The sequence below is a fragment of the Acanthochromis polyacanthus genome, chromosome 7 (assembly GCF_021347895.1).
Source record: "Acanthochromis polyacanthus isolate Apoly-LR-REF ecotype Palm Island chromosome 7, KAUST_Apoly_ChrSc, whole genome shotgun sequence".
NCBI classification, from domain to species: Eukaryota; Metazoa; Chordata; class Actinopteri; family Pomacentridae; genus Acanthochromis; species Acanthochromis polyacanthus.
In genome coordinates, this window is record NC_067119.1 from 29,712,304 (window position 1) to 29,730,423 (window position 18,120).

General features: G+C 42.4%; 2 protein-coding genes across 4 annotated transcripts in view; both read left to right on the forward strand.

The window, feature by feature from the left end:
* LOC127530206 (uncharacterized protein KIAA1671-like) overlaps positions 1–8,507 on the forward strand; it is a 25,681-nt gene extending 17,174 nt beyond the window's left edge. For all 3 annotated transcript variants that reach the window (XM_022196887.2, XM_051950453.1, XM_051950452.1), the window contains 7 exons: positions 2,841–2,956; positions 4,407–4,572; positions 4,701–4,857; positions 6,217–6,350; positions 6,447–6,589; positions 6,686–6,773; positions 6,879–8,507. In XM_022196887.2, coding sequence (XP_022052579.2) covers positions 2,841–2,956; positions 4,407–4,572; positions 4,701–4,857; positions 6,217–6,350; positions 6,447–6,589; positions 6,686–6,761 — 792 coding nt within the window. In that variant the 3' untranslated portion in view covers positions 6,762–6,773; positions 6,879–8,507. The remainder of the gene's footprint in view (positions 1–2,840; positions 2,957–4,406; positions 4,573–4,700; positions 4,858–6,216; positions 6,351–6,446; positions 6,590–6,685; positions 6,774–6,878) is intronic.
* A 3,966-nt stretch (positions 8,508–12,473) lies between these two features.
* LOC110953054 (beta-crystallin B3-like) lies at positions 12,474–14,599 on the forward strand. Its single transcript, XM_022196879.2, has 6 exons — positions 12,474–12,564; positions 12,905–13,002; positions 13,338–13,456; positions 13,570–13,702; positions 13,884–14,026; positions 14,185–14,599. The coding sequence occupies exons 2-6, from the start codon at positions 12,928–12,930 to the stop codon at positions 14,438–14,440; spliced, it is 726 nt and encodes a 241-aa protein (XP_022052571.1). The 5' UTR covers positions 12,474–12,564; positions 12,905–12,927; the 3' UTR covers positions 14,441–14,599.
* Positions 14,600–18,120: the final 3,521 nt, after the last annotated feature.

Consider the following 18,120-nt stretch of genomic DNA (forward strand, 5'->3'; position numbering starts at 1 on the left):
GGTTCAGTGCACTCTGAGCTAAAATATCTTAAGCCAAGTCAGGTTTTTACATTCTTGCTCTCTGTTCTTACTGGACGCTTTGTGCAGCACTGAGCCCTTGTCTGTATGCACCATTTATGTAATGAGAAAGAATAGCACAGCAGTGTTCGCTTTGCCTTGCAGAGTTCGTCTCAATGTGAGCCCCCCGACATGCGGCAAGAATGCCCATTTGTTGACATGAGATTAGTGCTCGTGGGAGCAGTTGTTTTGAATATCTGTAGGATATTGATATTGATTACTGCGGTGTACGGGAGTGCACGCAGAACATATTTTCCCACTCCACCCTGGTGTGACTGATAAGAGCAGATGAGTAGAGAATGGAGTGGTGACGTACTGCCAGAGCAATGTTGTGACTGAGTGTGTTTTTATGGCTGTTAATAGACTTACAGTATAGGAGATGGTCACTTCAAATCCACTTTACTGTAACCCAGAGAAGCTCCTGTCTGAGCTACCTGACATTCATAGCAGTGGTAGCTGAAATACTGACGCATATAAACACCTTAACAGAGATGTTAGAAGATAACCCCCATATCTATACTGAAGAGTGCTGACAGTGATCCAAAGATGTACACACATTCCTCGACAACATCAGAGTGGGTTATGAACTTGTGCCTTAGATGTTGTGTTCATGTAAACACTCTTATTATACCTACAGTGACTTCTCCCTCTGTGTTTGGGGCTCTGATTTAAGACCCTTTATTGGGTGTGTTACAACAGAGATCTTTTTTAGGGAGCAGCAATCGATGTACTCACTTTCCATTTAGGTGTTAAGGACGACGCCCACCCACACCCTGATGTCACCGTGCGACAATCAGCAATCCGTCCATTATTAAGTAGAATTTTCTAAGGCCTCGCTCCAGCCTCTTCCTCCACAGCTCGTCAGTCAGACCTCTTTAGTGATCACCCCTTTCTCTCCTTCATCCTTCCATTCATCCGCTCTTTGTTATGTTGTTTCCCTTGACACGCCCTTCCTGTCTCGAGGAAGTTTGCTATTGCTAATGTTATTAAGGAAAAGCCTTCCTTCTGACAGTTATAAATGACTGCTACTGGACCTGTTGGTTCAGTAGGCTTCCTTCGCTAACCGTATTTGCCGTGTTTGTCGTTGATTGTGAAAGCTGCACCTGTGAGTGTGCATTCAGCACAGCGCCTGAACAGTCACGGTGCTTGGAAGATTTTTTGTTGTTGTTTGACCAATACATCAAACCTGGCATTGTCTGTTGATTAATGCAGACTGTCACAAAGAAAGTAGAAAGACTGTGATTGAATTTCAGCACTAAAGCTGCTAAAGCTCCTATTTTACTGACAAATTAAACAGAATGAGATTATGAATCAGCTCTTAAAGGGCTTTACAACCTTTGCTTTGAGCAGACTGCTGTAAGTATCTTTAGCTGCTGTATAATGCCGCCTCTCTCCAACATGTTCCAGCAAAGGCAGTGTGCCTCCACTATGCTGATGATCGGAGGGTGTGTTCTGGGCGTGTTTAGGTTGAGAAACGCTTGTACACATAAGATTGGAATTTTTATCACCAGAATTTTACGAGGCTTACTTCAAAGTTTTGCCAACGGTGATAACAGTACACCGTGCTGTGTGGATGAGGGGCGGATGACATAATAACAGCTGGAAGTGAACTGAACTTGTTTACCCCGTTGTACACACATGAAGTGACAGAACCTCCATTTTCCACGAGTGCTATTGATTTATGCTTTTGTTGATATTGTAGCCTATGTGTCACTCGGGACATGGATGTGTTATGTTTTTCAGGCCAAGTGGTGCGACCCAGCTTGAAAAGTGTGAGTGCTGTAAATCCTTGAGAAGAGGATGAGCGGAAGTGCTCTCTCATGCCACACTCACTGTCCTCGGTTTTCTTTTTTTCCTGTCAGGAAAGGCTTCGCTGATGAATGACATCCTGCACCGCTGTTCTTTTTTCCCCCCTCACTCTCCTCAGCTATTTTATGCTTCCACAATCAAATTTTCTCACCGTCACACTCTACCTCACATAGTCTTTCTATTTCATTGTCTCTCTTGTGCTTGTTTTGCAGCGCTCCCGTGCCTCTGCTCTCACATGCACACAGAAAACAGGGGAAGCATTCATGACGCTGTAAGACCGAGCGCTCTGATCTACAGTCGGTGCTCGTATAAACACTGCTGGTGAACCGCTCTCATAGTCAGAGAACCTGGGCAATTACAGAGCCAGGTGTATCACATTTCTCTGTCCACTCCTCAGGCAACATCTGCGGACAGAAGGATTTTCTATTGTTTTTTCCTATATAGGCCGGGGTTATCAGTTCGTGTGCAGGCGTGTCCCTGAGAGCTCTGTGTGGTTTTCAGACAGTATGTCCTCTGTACCGGCCTCATTAAAAGAGGCACAGTTCAGTAGGCAGCAAACACACACACACACACACAATCACCCACCCTCTCATCTCCGTCTTTGTCCCCTCTCTGGTCCTGTCTCCATTAACTCATCCCTTCACCTTTCATTATCCTTCCTACCGCTGCTTGCCGCTCAAACCTCGACAGCCTGCAGCCCATCAGAAACACTGCCACCTCTTTACCAGCAGTGATGCCATCAATCAAACAGCTACCGCACTTTTTTATTCATGATAATGTGTTGTGGGTCTTGTCAGATAAACATCATTCTGAGCGTAATTTACCGATTAAAAAATATAACCAGGGTCAGATTGTTTGCCGTGTCCCGGCGTCGGAGCCGTTCGTGTCTCTGAAGCTTGTCTAATACTGTAGCTCAATTTGATTTCTGGTCAGTCATTAATTACCCTTCCCTTTGCTCTCCCACTCGCCTCCAGGTGCAGCAGAAGCAGAGTGTCAGCGGTGAAGAGGAGGGGAAAGAGTCAGAAACACCAGTTCGTGACACTGACAGTCAGTATGGCACCTGGGAGACGGGACTGCGTACTGATGACAGGTACGGTCCAGACGTGATAGGTTGTTATCTGTGTTCGGTAATTCTAAACTATTGTGACCGTCCTTTTGTATTTCAAATTGTATACAAACACCTTAATAATTCAATGCTTAAAACAATATTATCAATACAATGTAATGTATGTTAATAGAGCACGTGTTAAAGGTAATAATCTTTGACAGTTTTGCTTCCAAAATGTTTAATTACCAGATTAAATTTGACTTAACCTGGGTCAGGACTTGGTGTAAGGCTGGAATGCAGCACTGAACCATTACTGTTACCCTGCACAGTACAGATTCATTTCTACATCAAGTAACTGAAGGTGTGCAGCCTCAGCTAAGTGAGATTTAAACAAACAGGAAAATCAATAAAATGTTTAATTTTTAAAACCAGTAGCAACAACCTTAATATTAGGGTCTTGTGTGTAATATTGATTAAATGTTGTTTTGCTTACAAGAGTTTACGGCCAATTTGCACAAGAGGTTTATTGACTTTTCCCAAGTCTTTTGAAAATTCAATTGTGCAGAAACTCTGTACTTTGTATGTAAGGCTTAATAGGGAAGCGTGATATTGGATTTTTGCAGATATGCCAGTAGTTTTTCACTCATTTTTACAGATTGCTGATAATTACACAGAATTTTTTCTCCAAACTGCGGAGAACATCTAATGTCTCTTGCAGTGGAATTAACATATTATAATGCCTTCTCTTCTCATCACAGCACACTGGACACAGACATAAAATACAATGCTCTTCATTCATGTACATCCTTTGGGCAAAATAAGATGTAAAGAACCATATACTTATTATTTGTCGCTTGATCCTGATGATGACGATGATGCCGATATAATTGCCAGTTCTTAAGCTGTGATTTTTAAGTGTGATAGATAAGTTGAAGAAAGTCAGACCAGTGTGCAGCTGTTTTTGAGTGAAATAAAGACTTAATCTAAACGTGACTAAATCCCAACAAGTATTGCTAGTGTATCCACAGCCTGCTAATAGTTCTGTAAAAGACAGGAGACTACCATGCTGAAATAACTTTAGCTTTACCCTGTGATAGACCGATTGTTCCTGTGTGTTGGTAGTCATACTGCATTCCATTGCAATCTATTACTGACCTCCTGTGGTCAGACGGTAATATCACAACATTAACCAACTCTGATAAGAATGGGTAGTAATTCAATTCAGATTCATTTAAAAAATAGTTAACATCTTAGCCTAAAAGATCTGTGTTTTATATGCATCACCTTTGTTTATCCTGCCATGGTGACCAGGGAGGCCTGCGTTTTGTTGTAGATGCATCATCTCATATTTCTCCGCAGCCTTTACAGGAATTACAGGAACAAAAGAAAAGTTATGACTCAGATTGTGTTTGATTGTAACTGTGGTCACTTCAACCACACAGCTGTTTCCAGAAGGATTTCAAAACTTCTTTTTTTTTTCCGTCTATGGCAGCCTGACACCTGCCACACCCAGTTCAGACAGCACTCTCAGTCCTTCACCCAGAAAGCCCACTCCACCCCACACACCAGGTGATCATACCTCACAGTTTGAAACCGATGCTGTGGACGGCCTGCCTCCCTCATCCTCATCCGACAGCCAGCCGCTCCCTTTCCCTGATGTAAGTGTTAACCACAGCTCAGTATCACCACACGAACCTTTACTGCTCTGTACTGTCTGATGTGTTTTCTGACTGCAAAAACACTAATTCTCCACAATGCTATCTGTTTCCTGTGCCTCCATACTCAGGCTCCGACCTCTCTGTTAGACACCAGCGCTCTCCGCTCCAGAGCCCAACTAGGGAAGAAGCGAGCCCCACGGACGCGACCCACCAGGGCGGCCCGTCAGAATGCAGCGCTGGCAGAGGGAGGAGCCACTGAGGACTGGCTTTATCGAGACTCCACAGGTTAATACTGCCTCTGTAAATTGAAATCTGTGTTTATTTTCATAGTGATGCTCAACAGGGACAGCTTGAACTTTATATAACATGGATCAGTCTGTGTCAAATCTGACAGAATTTAGGAACTCTATTGCTGCATCCTCTCTGCATTTGCTGGGTTTACTTGTTTGTTGTTTGGGATCCACAACTTAGTTCTGTAAAATATTTTGATTGAATACAGTATACATTCCTAGGCACATCAGTTTTCCTATGAATGAGTCCATATCACCATTTTTTTGTTGTCTAAATACCGAAAAAATGGAACACTTTCCTGCCATACTTGCCACACATAAGACTCTACTGGTGTTTTAGGCATCAACAGTTAGTACAATGTTGACCAAAGATGGTATTTTTAGTGGAAAATCTGGATACATCCAGAGATTTAGGGAACCTCTGGGGCTCCAATACAACCTTTGTTTGAAAATTTTGAACTTTTTCTGTTTCCAAGAGCCAGTAAAACAATTTTCTGTGTCTTCATCTAATTTCATGACTGTATTTCTGGAGATATTGAACCCTTTAAATGGTTTCTCAGACAAGACTTATTTTAGGGTAATATTACAGAAACTCCAAGGCTGGAAAAAAAAAATATCTCAAAAATTCTACCAAAATGTTTCACAGAACCTGGTTTTATGTCCCAAAAAACAAATATGTTCTGAGCTAAAGCTGCAGTGAAGCAACACCTCTATCACTGATGACACTGACTGACCTGCATGAACATTGTGCTCTCAAAAATGCATTTCTTTTAATGACACCTCTCTTCCTACCCCATATTAACTGACTGTATGCTCTCGTTTGACATTCCATCTACAACAACTTTCCCTTGAGAATAGAAACCTTTTGAGATTTCTCTACCTGCTTTTAAACTGTAGCAGCTATGGTCTAAATTAAGTCCCATCTCTTGGGTTTGTACTTTAAGGGTGGGGCATGCAGCGCTGAACGTTGCTGATTAGTCAAGTACACCTGACATTTAAATCTGTCTATACATACAAACACATTGGGTTGTTTGTGATCATAACCCTAACCCTGACTGTCAGGGTCTGTTGTACATTTTTGCAGACGTTTAGACAGAATCTGATCCAACAAAGTCCAGGATTAGTCATTCGTGTTTACAGTAGATGACATTTAGAAGGAATATGAGAGCTCTGCACTTTGTTACGTCACTCATTTGCTTAATCTTCCTGTTGCCTTGGCCCTGCTGTGCTCATGCAAATCACACCTCCCAGAAGAAGCTTTTATCGCTAGGAAAATTTCTGGGCATCACTCCTAAGAAATTACTGAATCTCAGGGTGGAAAAGCACTTGTTAATGTACGCTGTCTGAATGACAGAGCCAAAGGCTGAGAGTAAAGACGATGAGTCGGACTCGGAGGAGCAGCCCAGAGGAGCTGATGCTAGTCCGGCTGTTGCCTCACAGCCACAGAGGATCGCCCTGTTCCCTGGTGTGGACCCTTCAGCTTTGAAGGTGAGCAGCAGCATGTTTGTTAACCATATAGCTGTTGTCGTATTACAGCGTGTTACTTTGAATGAGCTTTACTAAATATGTTGTGCTTGTCGTCAGGCTCAGCTGAAGAAGAGGGGGGACTCTGACAATCACACTGACGGACTGGCTCCCTCACCTTCCCAGCTTTCTCGCTCACCCAAGTCCCCTTTCCTCCCACGGGCTGCAAGAGTGCTGCCCCCACCTGGCGGGAAAGAAAATGGGTACCTATTGGATGTGATATGTTTTACAGAATTTGTCAACACATTGTTTAGCTCCACAGCTTTCCCCTTAATCGCTGCCGTCTCTTGTCTTTGCAGCGAGGAGGACTCACCACAGTGGTTGAAAGAGCTGAAGTCCAAGAAGCGATTGAGTCAGTATGAAAATGAGAGCTAAGTAAACAATGAGGTGAGATGGTTTTTGGGTATTCTCCGTGTCTGTTTTAGAAATTTACAACCCAATAGCAGAATCTCATCATTATTCCGTGTCTCTTCTCTCTTCTCTCCCCTGAAGGTTGCCTTAACTGATGAAACAGAAGCCTTAACGTTTGACCCAGAGAGTAGGAGGATGTGAACAGCTGCTGATGTATTTTTTTTCTCCATTTGTTCTTTTCTTTTTCTTGTTTTTGTTCTTCACTTCCCATCTGGGTCGATAAATGTGCATGGTGCCTTTTTTTTATGGAGAGTCTCTGTCTTATGGAAAAAGAAAAACAAGCAAGGAGAAAAACATCAGGCTGCTCTGCTTCATCCATTTCATGCTTGAACCTGTGGAAGCTCTTCTGCAGCAGAGGAGACTCCACATGAACACTTTAATAGGGACCAGGAGAAGTCGGGGAAAACGGAGAAGAAGGCGATGATCGGCAATCATTTCCTGTCGGGCAGCATTTCAGGAAATGGTTGAACTTGTGGGACCACGACAACGCCTCTGTATCCTGGACGTGCTTCATCGCATGCTGGAGGACAATCCAGCAACCCTTACGAGATGTAGTTTTTGTTGTTTTTACTCGGCTGATACGTACAAGCTGGCTACATTTGTAACGGCCGTATTTGTGTTACCTTTGGAGGTTGTCGAAGGGAGTCACACAAGCATTGACATAGGATAACATTTCAGACACTAATGATTTTTGAACATAGAGAACAAATCGCCACTGACTTGATTGTCAGTGGAAGCGTGTATCATGTTAGTAACTGCAATCAGGAGATGTTATATTTGTATTATCATTGATTTAACTAAGACAGAGAGCTAGTTTTGAAAGGAAAACATTAAGATACAGCACTACAATAGAGGCTCCACAGCCTTTTACTTTGATACACTCCTCAACCTAACCGTTGCTGCATACCGTGTATCTTTATGTCTGATTGTCTGTTCGTCTTTGTGGAAGAGGGGGACTTTTGGACAAGTGGCTTTGCATCCTGTCAATCATGCACACTCCTAATCAGCACAAATATGCTCCTCAATCTTGTATGAAAACACTACTCCACCTCTCTTCCCTCCTTTTAGTAGATTAAGTGATTGTAGCATCTGATATAAGCCATACTTTCACTTTCACCCTCACACACTCTTCAATCATGTTTCGACAATGTTTTTCCAATGAATGTGCAATTTTCTCTCTATTTTCCCTCCATTGTACATGCATGCACAATCTTCGCTGTCACATCAGGCTTGGGCTCAGAGCGTCGGGGTGTTGACTCACACTACCCCAGTGGAGGGGCGGTTTATTCACTGCAATCATTATTACATGACTTCTAAACAAATGTGAACATTTGCACCTTCTTTACAGCTCAACTGTGTCTTCCTCCTCATATCTGCCATCCACCCACTCAACTCTGCGCTTCTCTAAAGCACTTTGTCACTTGATGCACTACAGCACTGACCTCTGCCCCCTCCGGTTGGCCGTGTGTCGTCTTCTGTATCGTCGGCCTGCTAACGCAATGCAAGTGAATGTGTTGATCGAGGCTTCGGAGCGACTGTCCCTGGTTTCTATATACATGGATGTTTTACTTTGTCATTAAAATTTGAGGGTTTATTTTTTATGTCCTACTTTGTCCTTTTTTATTTGAAAGTAAAGATGTATATTGCACTGTGTTGTACTGGCCAGTGTCCTAAGGTGAATAAATTCTTAATAAAATTTACTTGACTTCAGCTACAGCCTCTGGCGATTCTTTATGGGGGTTTCTTTTATCAAATCACCATCTGAGAAGGTTCTCATTTTAAGATTTAGCAAGATTCTTTGCAGAGTTTGTTGTACAGCGCCATCTATAATTATTGGCACCCCTGGTACAGATGTGTTCTTTAGCTTCTAATAAATTCATTTTTTTCTAAATAATATAGGACCACAATGGAAAAAAAGAGGAAAATCCAACCTTTAATTCAAGTGCATTTATTCAGTGTGGAAAAAATCACACATTAAGAAATAATTCTTTTGCATCAAATCATGTGTGCCACAATTACTAGCACCACTGATGCTAATACTTTGCACAACCCGCTTTTGCCAACAAAACATCACCTAATCTTCTCCTATAATACATTTTTCAACCATTTTCAGTGTGAGAGTATGCTTCTGCAATAAAAATTGAATTTAAGGTTTCCGTACAGTGTAGCCACAAGGGGACACAAGCCAGTGTCTTATTGTGCAAGTCCCAAGCCCGGATAAATACAGAGGGTTGTATCAGGAAGGGCATCCAACGTAAAACTTTGGCCAAATCAAACATGCGAATCAGATGTATGACTTCCATACCGGATCGGTCGAGGCCCGGGTTAACAACGACCACCATCGGTGCTTTCGACCTACAGGGTGATGGTGGAAAATGGACGACTGTTGGTCGAAGAAGGAGGGGAGGAAGGTGTGTTTGTAGGAAGAGAGAGAAGAGGAACACCAAGAGTCTAGGACTGAGAGTAGGGACTTTGAATGTTGGAACTATGACAGGAAAAGGTAGAGAGCTGGTTGACATGATGCAGAGGAGGAAGGTGGACATACTGTGTGTCCAGGAGACCAGGTGGAAAGGTAGTAAAGCTAGAAGTTTAGGAGCAGGGTTCAAGTTGTTCTATCATGGTGTAGATAGGAAGAGAAATGGAGTAGGAGTTATCTTGAAAGAGGAGTTTGTTAGGAATGTCCTGGAGGTAAAAAGAGTGTCAGATCAAGTGATGAGCCTGAAGCTAGAAATCGAAGGTGTGATGTTCAATGTTGTTAGTGGGTATGCTCCACAGGTAGGATGTGAGCGGGAGGAGAAGGAGAAATTCTGGTTGGACCTTGATGAAGTGATGCAGAGCATCCCTAGAAGTGAGAGAGTTGTCACTGGTGCAGACTTCAATGGACATGTTGGTGGAGGAAACAGAGATGATGAGGAGGTCATGGGCAGGTTTTGGTATCCAGGAGAGGAACGCAGAAGGACAGATGGTGGTTGACTTTGAAGGATGGAAATGGCTGTAGTGAATACTTTCTTCCAGAAGAGGCAGGAACGTAGGGTGACCTATAAGAGTGGAGGTAGGAGCACACAGGTAGATTACATCTTGTGTAGACGGTGTAATCTGAAGATCAGTGACTGCAAAGTAGTGGTGGGTGAGAGTGTAGCCAGACAGCATAGGATGGTGGAGTGTAGGATGACCCTGGTGGTGAAGAAGATGAAGAGGGCAAAGGCAGAGCAGAGGATCAAATGGTGGAAGCTGAAAAAGGAAGAGTGTTGTATGACTTTCAGGAAAGAGTTGAGGCAGGCTTTAGATGGTCAGGAGGTGCTTCCAGATGACTGGACAACTACAGCAAATGTGATCAGGGAGACAGGTTGGAGAGTACTTGGTGTGTCATCTGGAAGGAAAGGAAATAAAGAGACTTGGTGGTGGAATGAGGAGGTACAGGAGTGGACCCAGAGATAGAGGTTAGCTAAGAAGAAGTGGGACACTGAGAGGACTGAAGAGAGTAGACAGGAGTACAGGGAGATGCAGCGTAAGGTGAAAGTAGAGGTGGCAAAGGCCAAACAGGGGGCTTGCGATGACTTGTATGCTAGGTTGGACAGTAAGGAGGAAGAGACTGACCTGTATAGGTTGGCAAGGCAGAGAGACAGAGATGGGAAGGACGTGCAGCAGGTTAGGGTGATAAAGGATAAGGATGGAAGTGTGTTGACAGGTACCAATAGTGTGATGGGAAGATGGAAAGAGTACTTTGAAGAGTTGATGAATGAGGAAAATGAGAGAGAACGAAGAGTAGAAGAGGTGACTGTTGTGGACCAGGAAGTAGCAAAGATTAGAAAGGATGAAGTGAGGAGGACATTGAAGAGGATGAAGAGTGGAAAGGCACTTGGTCCTGATGATATACCTGTGGAGGTATGGAAGTGTCTCGGAGAGGTAGCAGTAGAGTTTCTGACTGGGTTGTTCAACAGGATCTTAGATAGTGAGAAGATGCCCGAGGAATGGAGGAGAAGTGTATTGGTGTTCATCTTTAAGAACAAGGGAGATGTGCAGAGTTGTGGCAACTACAGAGGAATAAAGCTGATGAGCCACACGATGAAGCTATGGGAAAGAGTAGCTGAAGCTAGACTAAGGGCAGAGGTGAACATCTGTGAGCAGCAGTATGGTTTCATGCCAAGAAAGAGTACAACAGATGCAATATTTGCTTTGAGGATGTTGATAGAGAAGTACAGAGAAGGTCAGAAGGAGCTGCATTGTGTCTTTGTAGATCTGGAGAAAACTTATGACAGGATGCCCAGAGAGGAACTGTGGTTTTGTATGAGGAAGTCTGGAGTGGCAGAGAAGTATGTTAGAGTGGTGCAGGACATGTATGAGGACTGTAAGACAGTGGTGAGGTGTGCTGTAGGAGTAACAGAGGAGTTCAAGGTGGAGGCGGGACTACATCAGGGATCATCTCTGAGCCCCTTCTTGTTTGCTATGGTGATGGACAGGATGACAGACGAGGTTAGACAGGAGTCTCCATGGACTATGATGTTTGCAGATGACATTGTGATCTGTAGTGAGAGCAGGGAACAGGTGGAGGAGAAGCTAGAGGCGTGGAGGTTTGCCCTGGAAAGGAGAGGAATGAAGGTTAGCCGCAGCAAGACGGAGTATCTGTGTGTGAATGAGAGGGACCCAAGTGGAAGAGTGAGGTTACAGGGAGAAGAGATCAAGAAGGTGGAGGATTTTAAGTACTTAGGGTCAACAGTCGAGAGCAATGGTGAGTGTGGAAAAGAGGTGAAGAAGCGCGTACAGGCAGGTTGGAACTGCTGGAGAAAAGTGTCAGGTGTGCTGTGTGATAGAAGAGTTTCAGCTAAAATGAAAGGAAAGGTTTACAAAACTGTGGTGAGACCAGCCATGTTGTTTGGTCTGGAGACAATGTCCCTGAGGAAAAGACAGGAGGCAGAGCTGGAGGTAGCAGAACTGAAGATGCTGAGGTTCTCTTTGGGAGTGACCAGGATGGATAGGATCAGGAATGAGTACATCAGAGGGACAGCACATGTTAGGGGCTTTGGAGATAAAGTCAGAGAGGCCAGACTGAGATGGTTCGGACATGTCCAGAGGAGAGAGAGTGAATATATTGGTAGAAGGATGCTGAGTTTCCCACTGCCAGGCAGGAGGCCTAGAGGAAGACCAAAGAGGAGGTTTATGGATGTGGTTAAAGAGGACATGAAGGTAGTTGGTGTGAGAGAAGAGGATGCAGAAGACAGGGTTAGATGGAGGCAATTGATTCGCTGTGGCGAACCCTGAAGGGAAAAGCCGAAAGGAAAAGAAGATTTTAAGGTTTCCGCACATCTTAAGCAGGGGTACCAATAATTATGGAGGACGCTGTATTTGTGCATGTAAGTGTTTACTTCTAATATGAATCCAGTTTGAGAGAAAAGTAGGAGAAACTTTTGTGTGTGGTTGGGACTGGGTGTAGCCTGTGAGTGTGTGTTTGTGTGTGTTTGTGCTGAGCAGGGCTGTTTGCTGAATCCTCTTGGCTCTCTCTCCCTGTGCCCGCACACAGTGCTTGCTGGCAGCCGGGTGGACAGGCAGGGCAGCGTGTGCCAACACAGCTGCCTATTGAGAGGCAGCGTTACGGACACAATGTGAGCGACAGACTTGCTGTATCAACAGCTCCCCCTTTTCTGCTGTTGTGGCCAGAAATAAACCATAAATACCCCCCCTGTCCCTGCCCTCTAATGGCTCAACCCCACCAAACACCAAGTGACAACGAAAAAGAGGGACACTACCACTTACTAGCAGGCATACGCAGGTAAAAGCCTCGTTCTGGACACATAGGAATCAGTAACACTGGTGTATTCATTCCTGTGCAGTGGAATTAGATGGTGCTTCTTCAGAGAAGATCCAGGTTTGGAGGATTTGGTGTCATGGATTGAAATTGAACTCTAGTAACTATAGACTTAACAGATTAAGCTTTAATAAGATCAGACATGCTATTCCTACTTTACATCAAATTGAATACAATCCTCCTATCCATGGTTGACACAAGTTGTTACAGTGACTTTGAGCGTTCGTCTTGTCGGCATATGACTGCCTGTGTGTACATGCATGATGGATGGTGCTCTGTTTGTGTGTGTGCTGCTGCCAAAAAGTGGAGGAGCAGTGGACCAGGAGGATGTCGGAGCAGCAGAGTGCCCCAGAGCAGCTGGCTGCTGGGAAGAGCCAGGGTGGAGCTGGAGCCACGTATAAGGTACTTAAACAGCCGTCTGTCTGGAGATGAAAACCTGGTTTGATCAGAGAAGGAGTGTTACATTTATACAGGCACATTTACTCACATGTAGAGTCCAGCTATTGAACAAAACTCTGACACTCTTCTTATGATGTATTCTGGTGGGCAGACCTCAGTGATTTTACTTTTTTTTCTGCTTGTATCATCACCTTTAGTTGACGATGCTCAGTGTAGCACTTAGAGGCCTTTATGGAGGCCTTTATCTCAAATTCCCCCAGTGGACACTGCAAGAAACCCAGCTGTCTTGGTTCAATACTGGTTTGTAAAGGGACAACTTCTCCGTGTGTGTGATCCAGGTGGTGCTGTTTGAATTCGAAAACTTCCAGGGCTGCAAGGCGGAGTTCTCTGGAGAGTGTAAAGATGTGACAGAGAAGGGGCTGGAAAAGGTTGGCTCTGTGATAGTTGAGTCGGGACCGTAAGTAATTTGTTAGTCACATCTTCATGTTAATAAATAACATAGTACGTAAATAGATTGCCCAATTACTTTGTCACTTAAACTGAATCTTTTCCTCCTGTTCCCCCTCTCAGCTGGGTGGGTTATGATCGGCATGGGTTCACAGGGGAGCAGTTTATTCTAGAGAAGGGCGAGTATCCTCGCTGGGACACCTGGACCAACAGTCAGAACAGCTACTCCCTCTTCTCTCTAAGGCCACTCAAAGTGGTGGGTGATAGCCACTACACCTACAAATCACTTCTAAAATAAAAATGTATATGAGATGCCCACATATTCCATTTTCCCATTGTATTTGGACAAACTATAAAGTATTGCTTTACTTAGTCAACATCTGCTGGAGACACATGAGTGACTTGAAAGCGTCCATGTTTGTGTTTCTCCTCTACAGGACAGTGCTGAACACAAGCTCCACCTGTATGAGAACCCCGGGTTTACTGGCAGAAAGATGGAGATAGTTGATGATGATGTGCCCAGTTTGTGGGGACACGGTTTTCAGGATCGTGTAGCAAGTGTCAAGGCTCTAAACGGAACGTAAGACCCCTCCTCATTTCAACCATATCACACCTTCTTCCTGGTGGTTCTTTTGGGTTTTTTTTTTTTTTACCGTTTACCCCACCAGCCTCCAAGTATATATTTTTTTAGTATTATCACTGACTAATCTCGCATTTTTTTGTTCTCTCTTCTTCCAGATGGGTGGGCTACATGTACCCAGGCTACAGAGGTCGGCAGTTTGTGTTCGAACGAGGAGATTTCAAGCACTGGAATGACTGGGAGGCCCCTGCTCCTCAGATCCAGTCTGTCCGACGTGTGCGGGACATGCAGTGGCACAAGAGGGGCTGTTTCACTGTTCCTGACCCAGCTCCGGCTCCCGGCCCCGGCCCCGGTCCGGACCCCGACCCTGCCCCAGCGCCTCCTGCCCCTCCTGCTGCAGCTGGATCCAGCTGAGCAGGGTCCTCACCTGCCTCCCAACCCCTCCCACAGCCTCCCCCACGCTGCCGACAGTGCCTGCCCTCTGCCTTAACCTAACCATGGCAAATGCTGCTTGTGCCCAGTGAGGAGTGCCATGTATGTTTCAGTGGCGAATAAAAAGTTGTTTGACCTGGAGTTTGTTGGTGATGTTATACTTGTAAGTCGTGGTGGAAATGGCTTTAACTGGCAAATTACAGATTTGGGGGGTAAATGCTATAAGAGATGTTAAACTGATATCCAAGTGGAGATGACGTAGCCAAATTTGACTGATATTTTTCCTCTAGATAAACTGCAGAGGTGTTTTGAATTTATTTTTCAGTCACTTGTGCCACTTTTAATGCTTGTGTTCTCCTATTTTAGACAGACAGCTCAAAACCTCATCCAGCTTTAGGAGCACATGACTTATCCAGTGAATATGTGGATCGCATCTGCTTAACAGCATTGGAAATGATGTCATGCTGTATGTATGCTTGCTATTAAAACAGAGTGCACTGCATTTCCTTCCATAGTCATCATTGTGCATGTGATGGTTAATTACCCTCGTGATGAATGGCCACCGGCTAAACATTAGAAACTAAATAACCACGTCTGTCTCACTCAAATTCATCTTTAAAACTAGACAGCTTTGATTAGTTAAATAATACTTCTGTCATAATAATGAGCCAAGACCTGCATTGCACAATCCAAATGGATTCCATCTGCAGGCATGATTTCTTTTTGTGATGACAGGCTGTTATTTTGGAGCTGTTGATGTCATATTTAACAATAAAACAGCTCTCCTTATTGTCAAGAGGAGCATTTTCTCCACACGCTTCTACATAGTGTGGAGTCCAAATCAGTTCACATCAGAGAATAGTGTAACAAACCCACATTTCAACTACATTAATAATGAATCATTGCAGAGAAACACAATTGGCCAGCTGTGATCCTTAACTACCTCACATCTGTATCGTTTAGGATCCCCAGGATTTACTGAGAGCCTCTGAGTTGAGTCAGTCTGTGGATTGCTGCTATATTGTTATAATTCTCAATGTGTATTTTGGACTATTTCTGGGAAGTCGGTCACTTCCCTGTACTTAAATCTGTGGGTTTCACTGTAGAGGCCTTCTTGAAGTAAGCTCCACACGTATAATTAAGATATACACCAGAAGGCTGCAGTGCAATATGGAGCCAAATTGCTTTTTGCATCCATAAATTCTTTTACAGAACCTTTGTACAAACATATTGTCACATTGCTAGAACTCACTTTCCCTCAAATCTTACTTTTCTTTAATGTACAGCCACTTATTGATCACAAAACCTTCCTGTAATCCCCGATAATCCCAATTAATTAACCAAAGATCTGTTGTACAATCTTTTCCTGTGTCTAAGTTAGGTGTAATGAAATTTATGAAAACAACAACATCCCGACAAAATAGTCGTCAGCAGCAACATGCCACGCAAATATTCATAGACGCAAATTTGCCTGAATCCAGACTGTTTCCCAAATCAGCCACCTGGCTTGTAAAAGAAGCCATTTCCAGACATTCTTTAATGGGATTCAACTGTAGGGTTCATTCTGTCACCAACAGCAAGACTTCATAAAATACAGCTGCATAATGTTTCTCCTCACACAGTTATTTTGTGCTTTAAAAATACCAACACAGCTTAGATTTTCAGTTTTTTTATTTGTTCCAAATGCAGAAGCTTGGGATGGGGATAGAACCATCAACTTTGATGTAGATACTAAGTTTTCAAGCTCCTATAGTGCACAATGATGTAGTGAAAGCAACATGTAATGCTTTATAGGTGAACGTCTGAATTAATGAAGGGACTGCTGCAGGAAAGAGAAAAGTGACCACAAAGTGGCCATGATGCTTTTTTTTAAAGTATTGATCCTATTAAATTCTGATTCTATGAAATGGATCCCATAAAATGATCCTTACTACTCAGAACAAAACTCATAGAACAAACAGGTGCTAAGTTGTTTGCTTAAGAGTGCAGTGCAGCCAAAACAGTGATCAGAACAAATCACTTCTGCTCGTTGCCTGAACCCTCCTAACGACAGGTGTGGAGAACGACTCAGACTTTTACTAATAAAAGTTATATCTGATTTTTTTTATAAACTTCGTACATGGCAGAATTACCATAAAACACATACACCTGTGGATATTAAGTAGCCTCACTGACATCATGATCCCTTTTCTGTGAGAGACTAATAGATCGATAAAGTGCTGATGTTCACTGAAGTGTCCCTCATGAGTCATTTAGACACTTTCTCACTGCATTTGAGGATCTTTCTCATGATTCTCTGTGTTACAACTATAATAACGCACGTATTATATATGTTTTATGACCTCATGTTTTACATCTGAAGCTGTAAGGTAAATGTAATGGACTATGAAGAAATCTGTAGAGACTGAAAATAAACATTTAAAGCATCACAACATCTAAACACTTAAATGATACTCAGGCACAACAAAATGGTACCTAAATAGGACATTGTGTCAGTAAAAACAGGTTTCCCACCACTAAAACAGAGATATACATATTATACAAATGCCTAAAGTTACATTTAGCTTTAAAAAAACCTTCAGTCCATGTTTAAATAAATAAGAAAATATTAGCTGTTGTTGCCTGCAAGACTGTTGATATGCACACACAAAGCCCTGTAAAACCCAAATATAATAGGAAAAAATTAGCAAAATTATATATCTATATATATATATATATATATATATAATTTTGCTCATTTATATATATATATATATATATATATATATATATATATATATATATATATATGTGTGTGTGTGTGTGTGTGTATATATATATATATATATATATATATATATATATATATATATATATATATATATATATGTGTGTGTGTGTATATATTTATATATATATATATATATATATATATATATATATATATGTACACACACACACGGACATACACCTTGTATATGTACAAATGTTAGAGTTTGAGGGTAAAAAAAATACCACATTTCAGTTCACTAAGTCCAACTCCTAATAAAATGATGTAAAAGAAATACTCCATTATAAACATTTATTTCAAATCCTTTTTGGCAAAATACACTAAACATGTTGAATAAAAATACTTTTTTATTCAGAAAAATAATCCCTGTAACTAATAAATTATACACACTATGACATTTAATCAATGTGGTGTGAAAACAATTACAGTAAGTCTGAACTGCGGGAAAATGTGTTTGACAGGACTCCCAGACATCTAAAACAAAGGGCCTCAGGGCAAAAAGGTGTTGAACCACCTGTTTGATTCTTTTACAATGTAATATAATAAGTGCAATGTAGACTTTATATAAAATGTATATAAAGTAACTGGTTTCCAGATAAATACAGTAAAGTTAAAAACATCAAAGATCCTCTGAATTGTTATATAGACTAAGTACAAAAGTGTAAAAAATGTAAATATTTAAGTAAAGTACAAGTCTGTAAACTGTATTCTTGAGCCCACGTCATATACTTCTCACCATCCTATTACTACCAGCAGGAGAACGATGGCATATGTGGTCAACAGGTTTGTAAATCCAAACGCTTTATTGACTTTAAATGCAGCAGCAGCAGCAGCAGCAGCAGTGGATTTCCACACTGAACAACAACACAGTTTTATAGGAAAGAATTAAAAT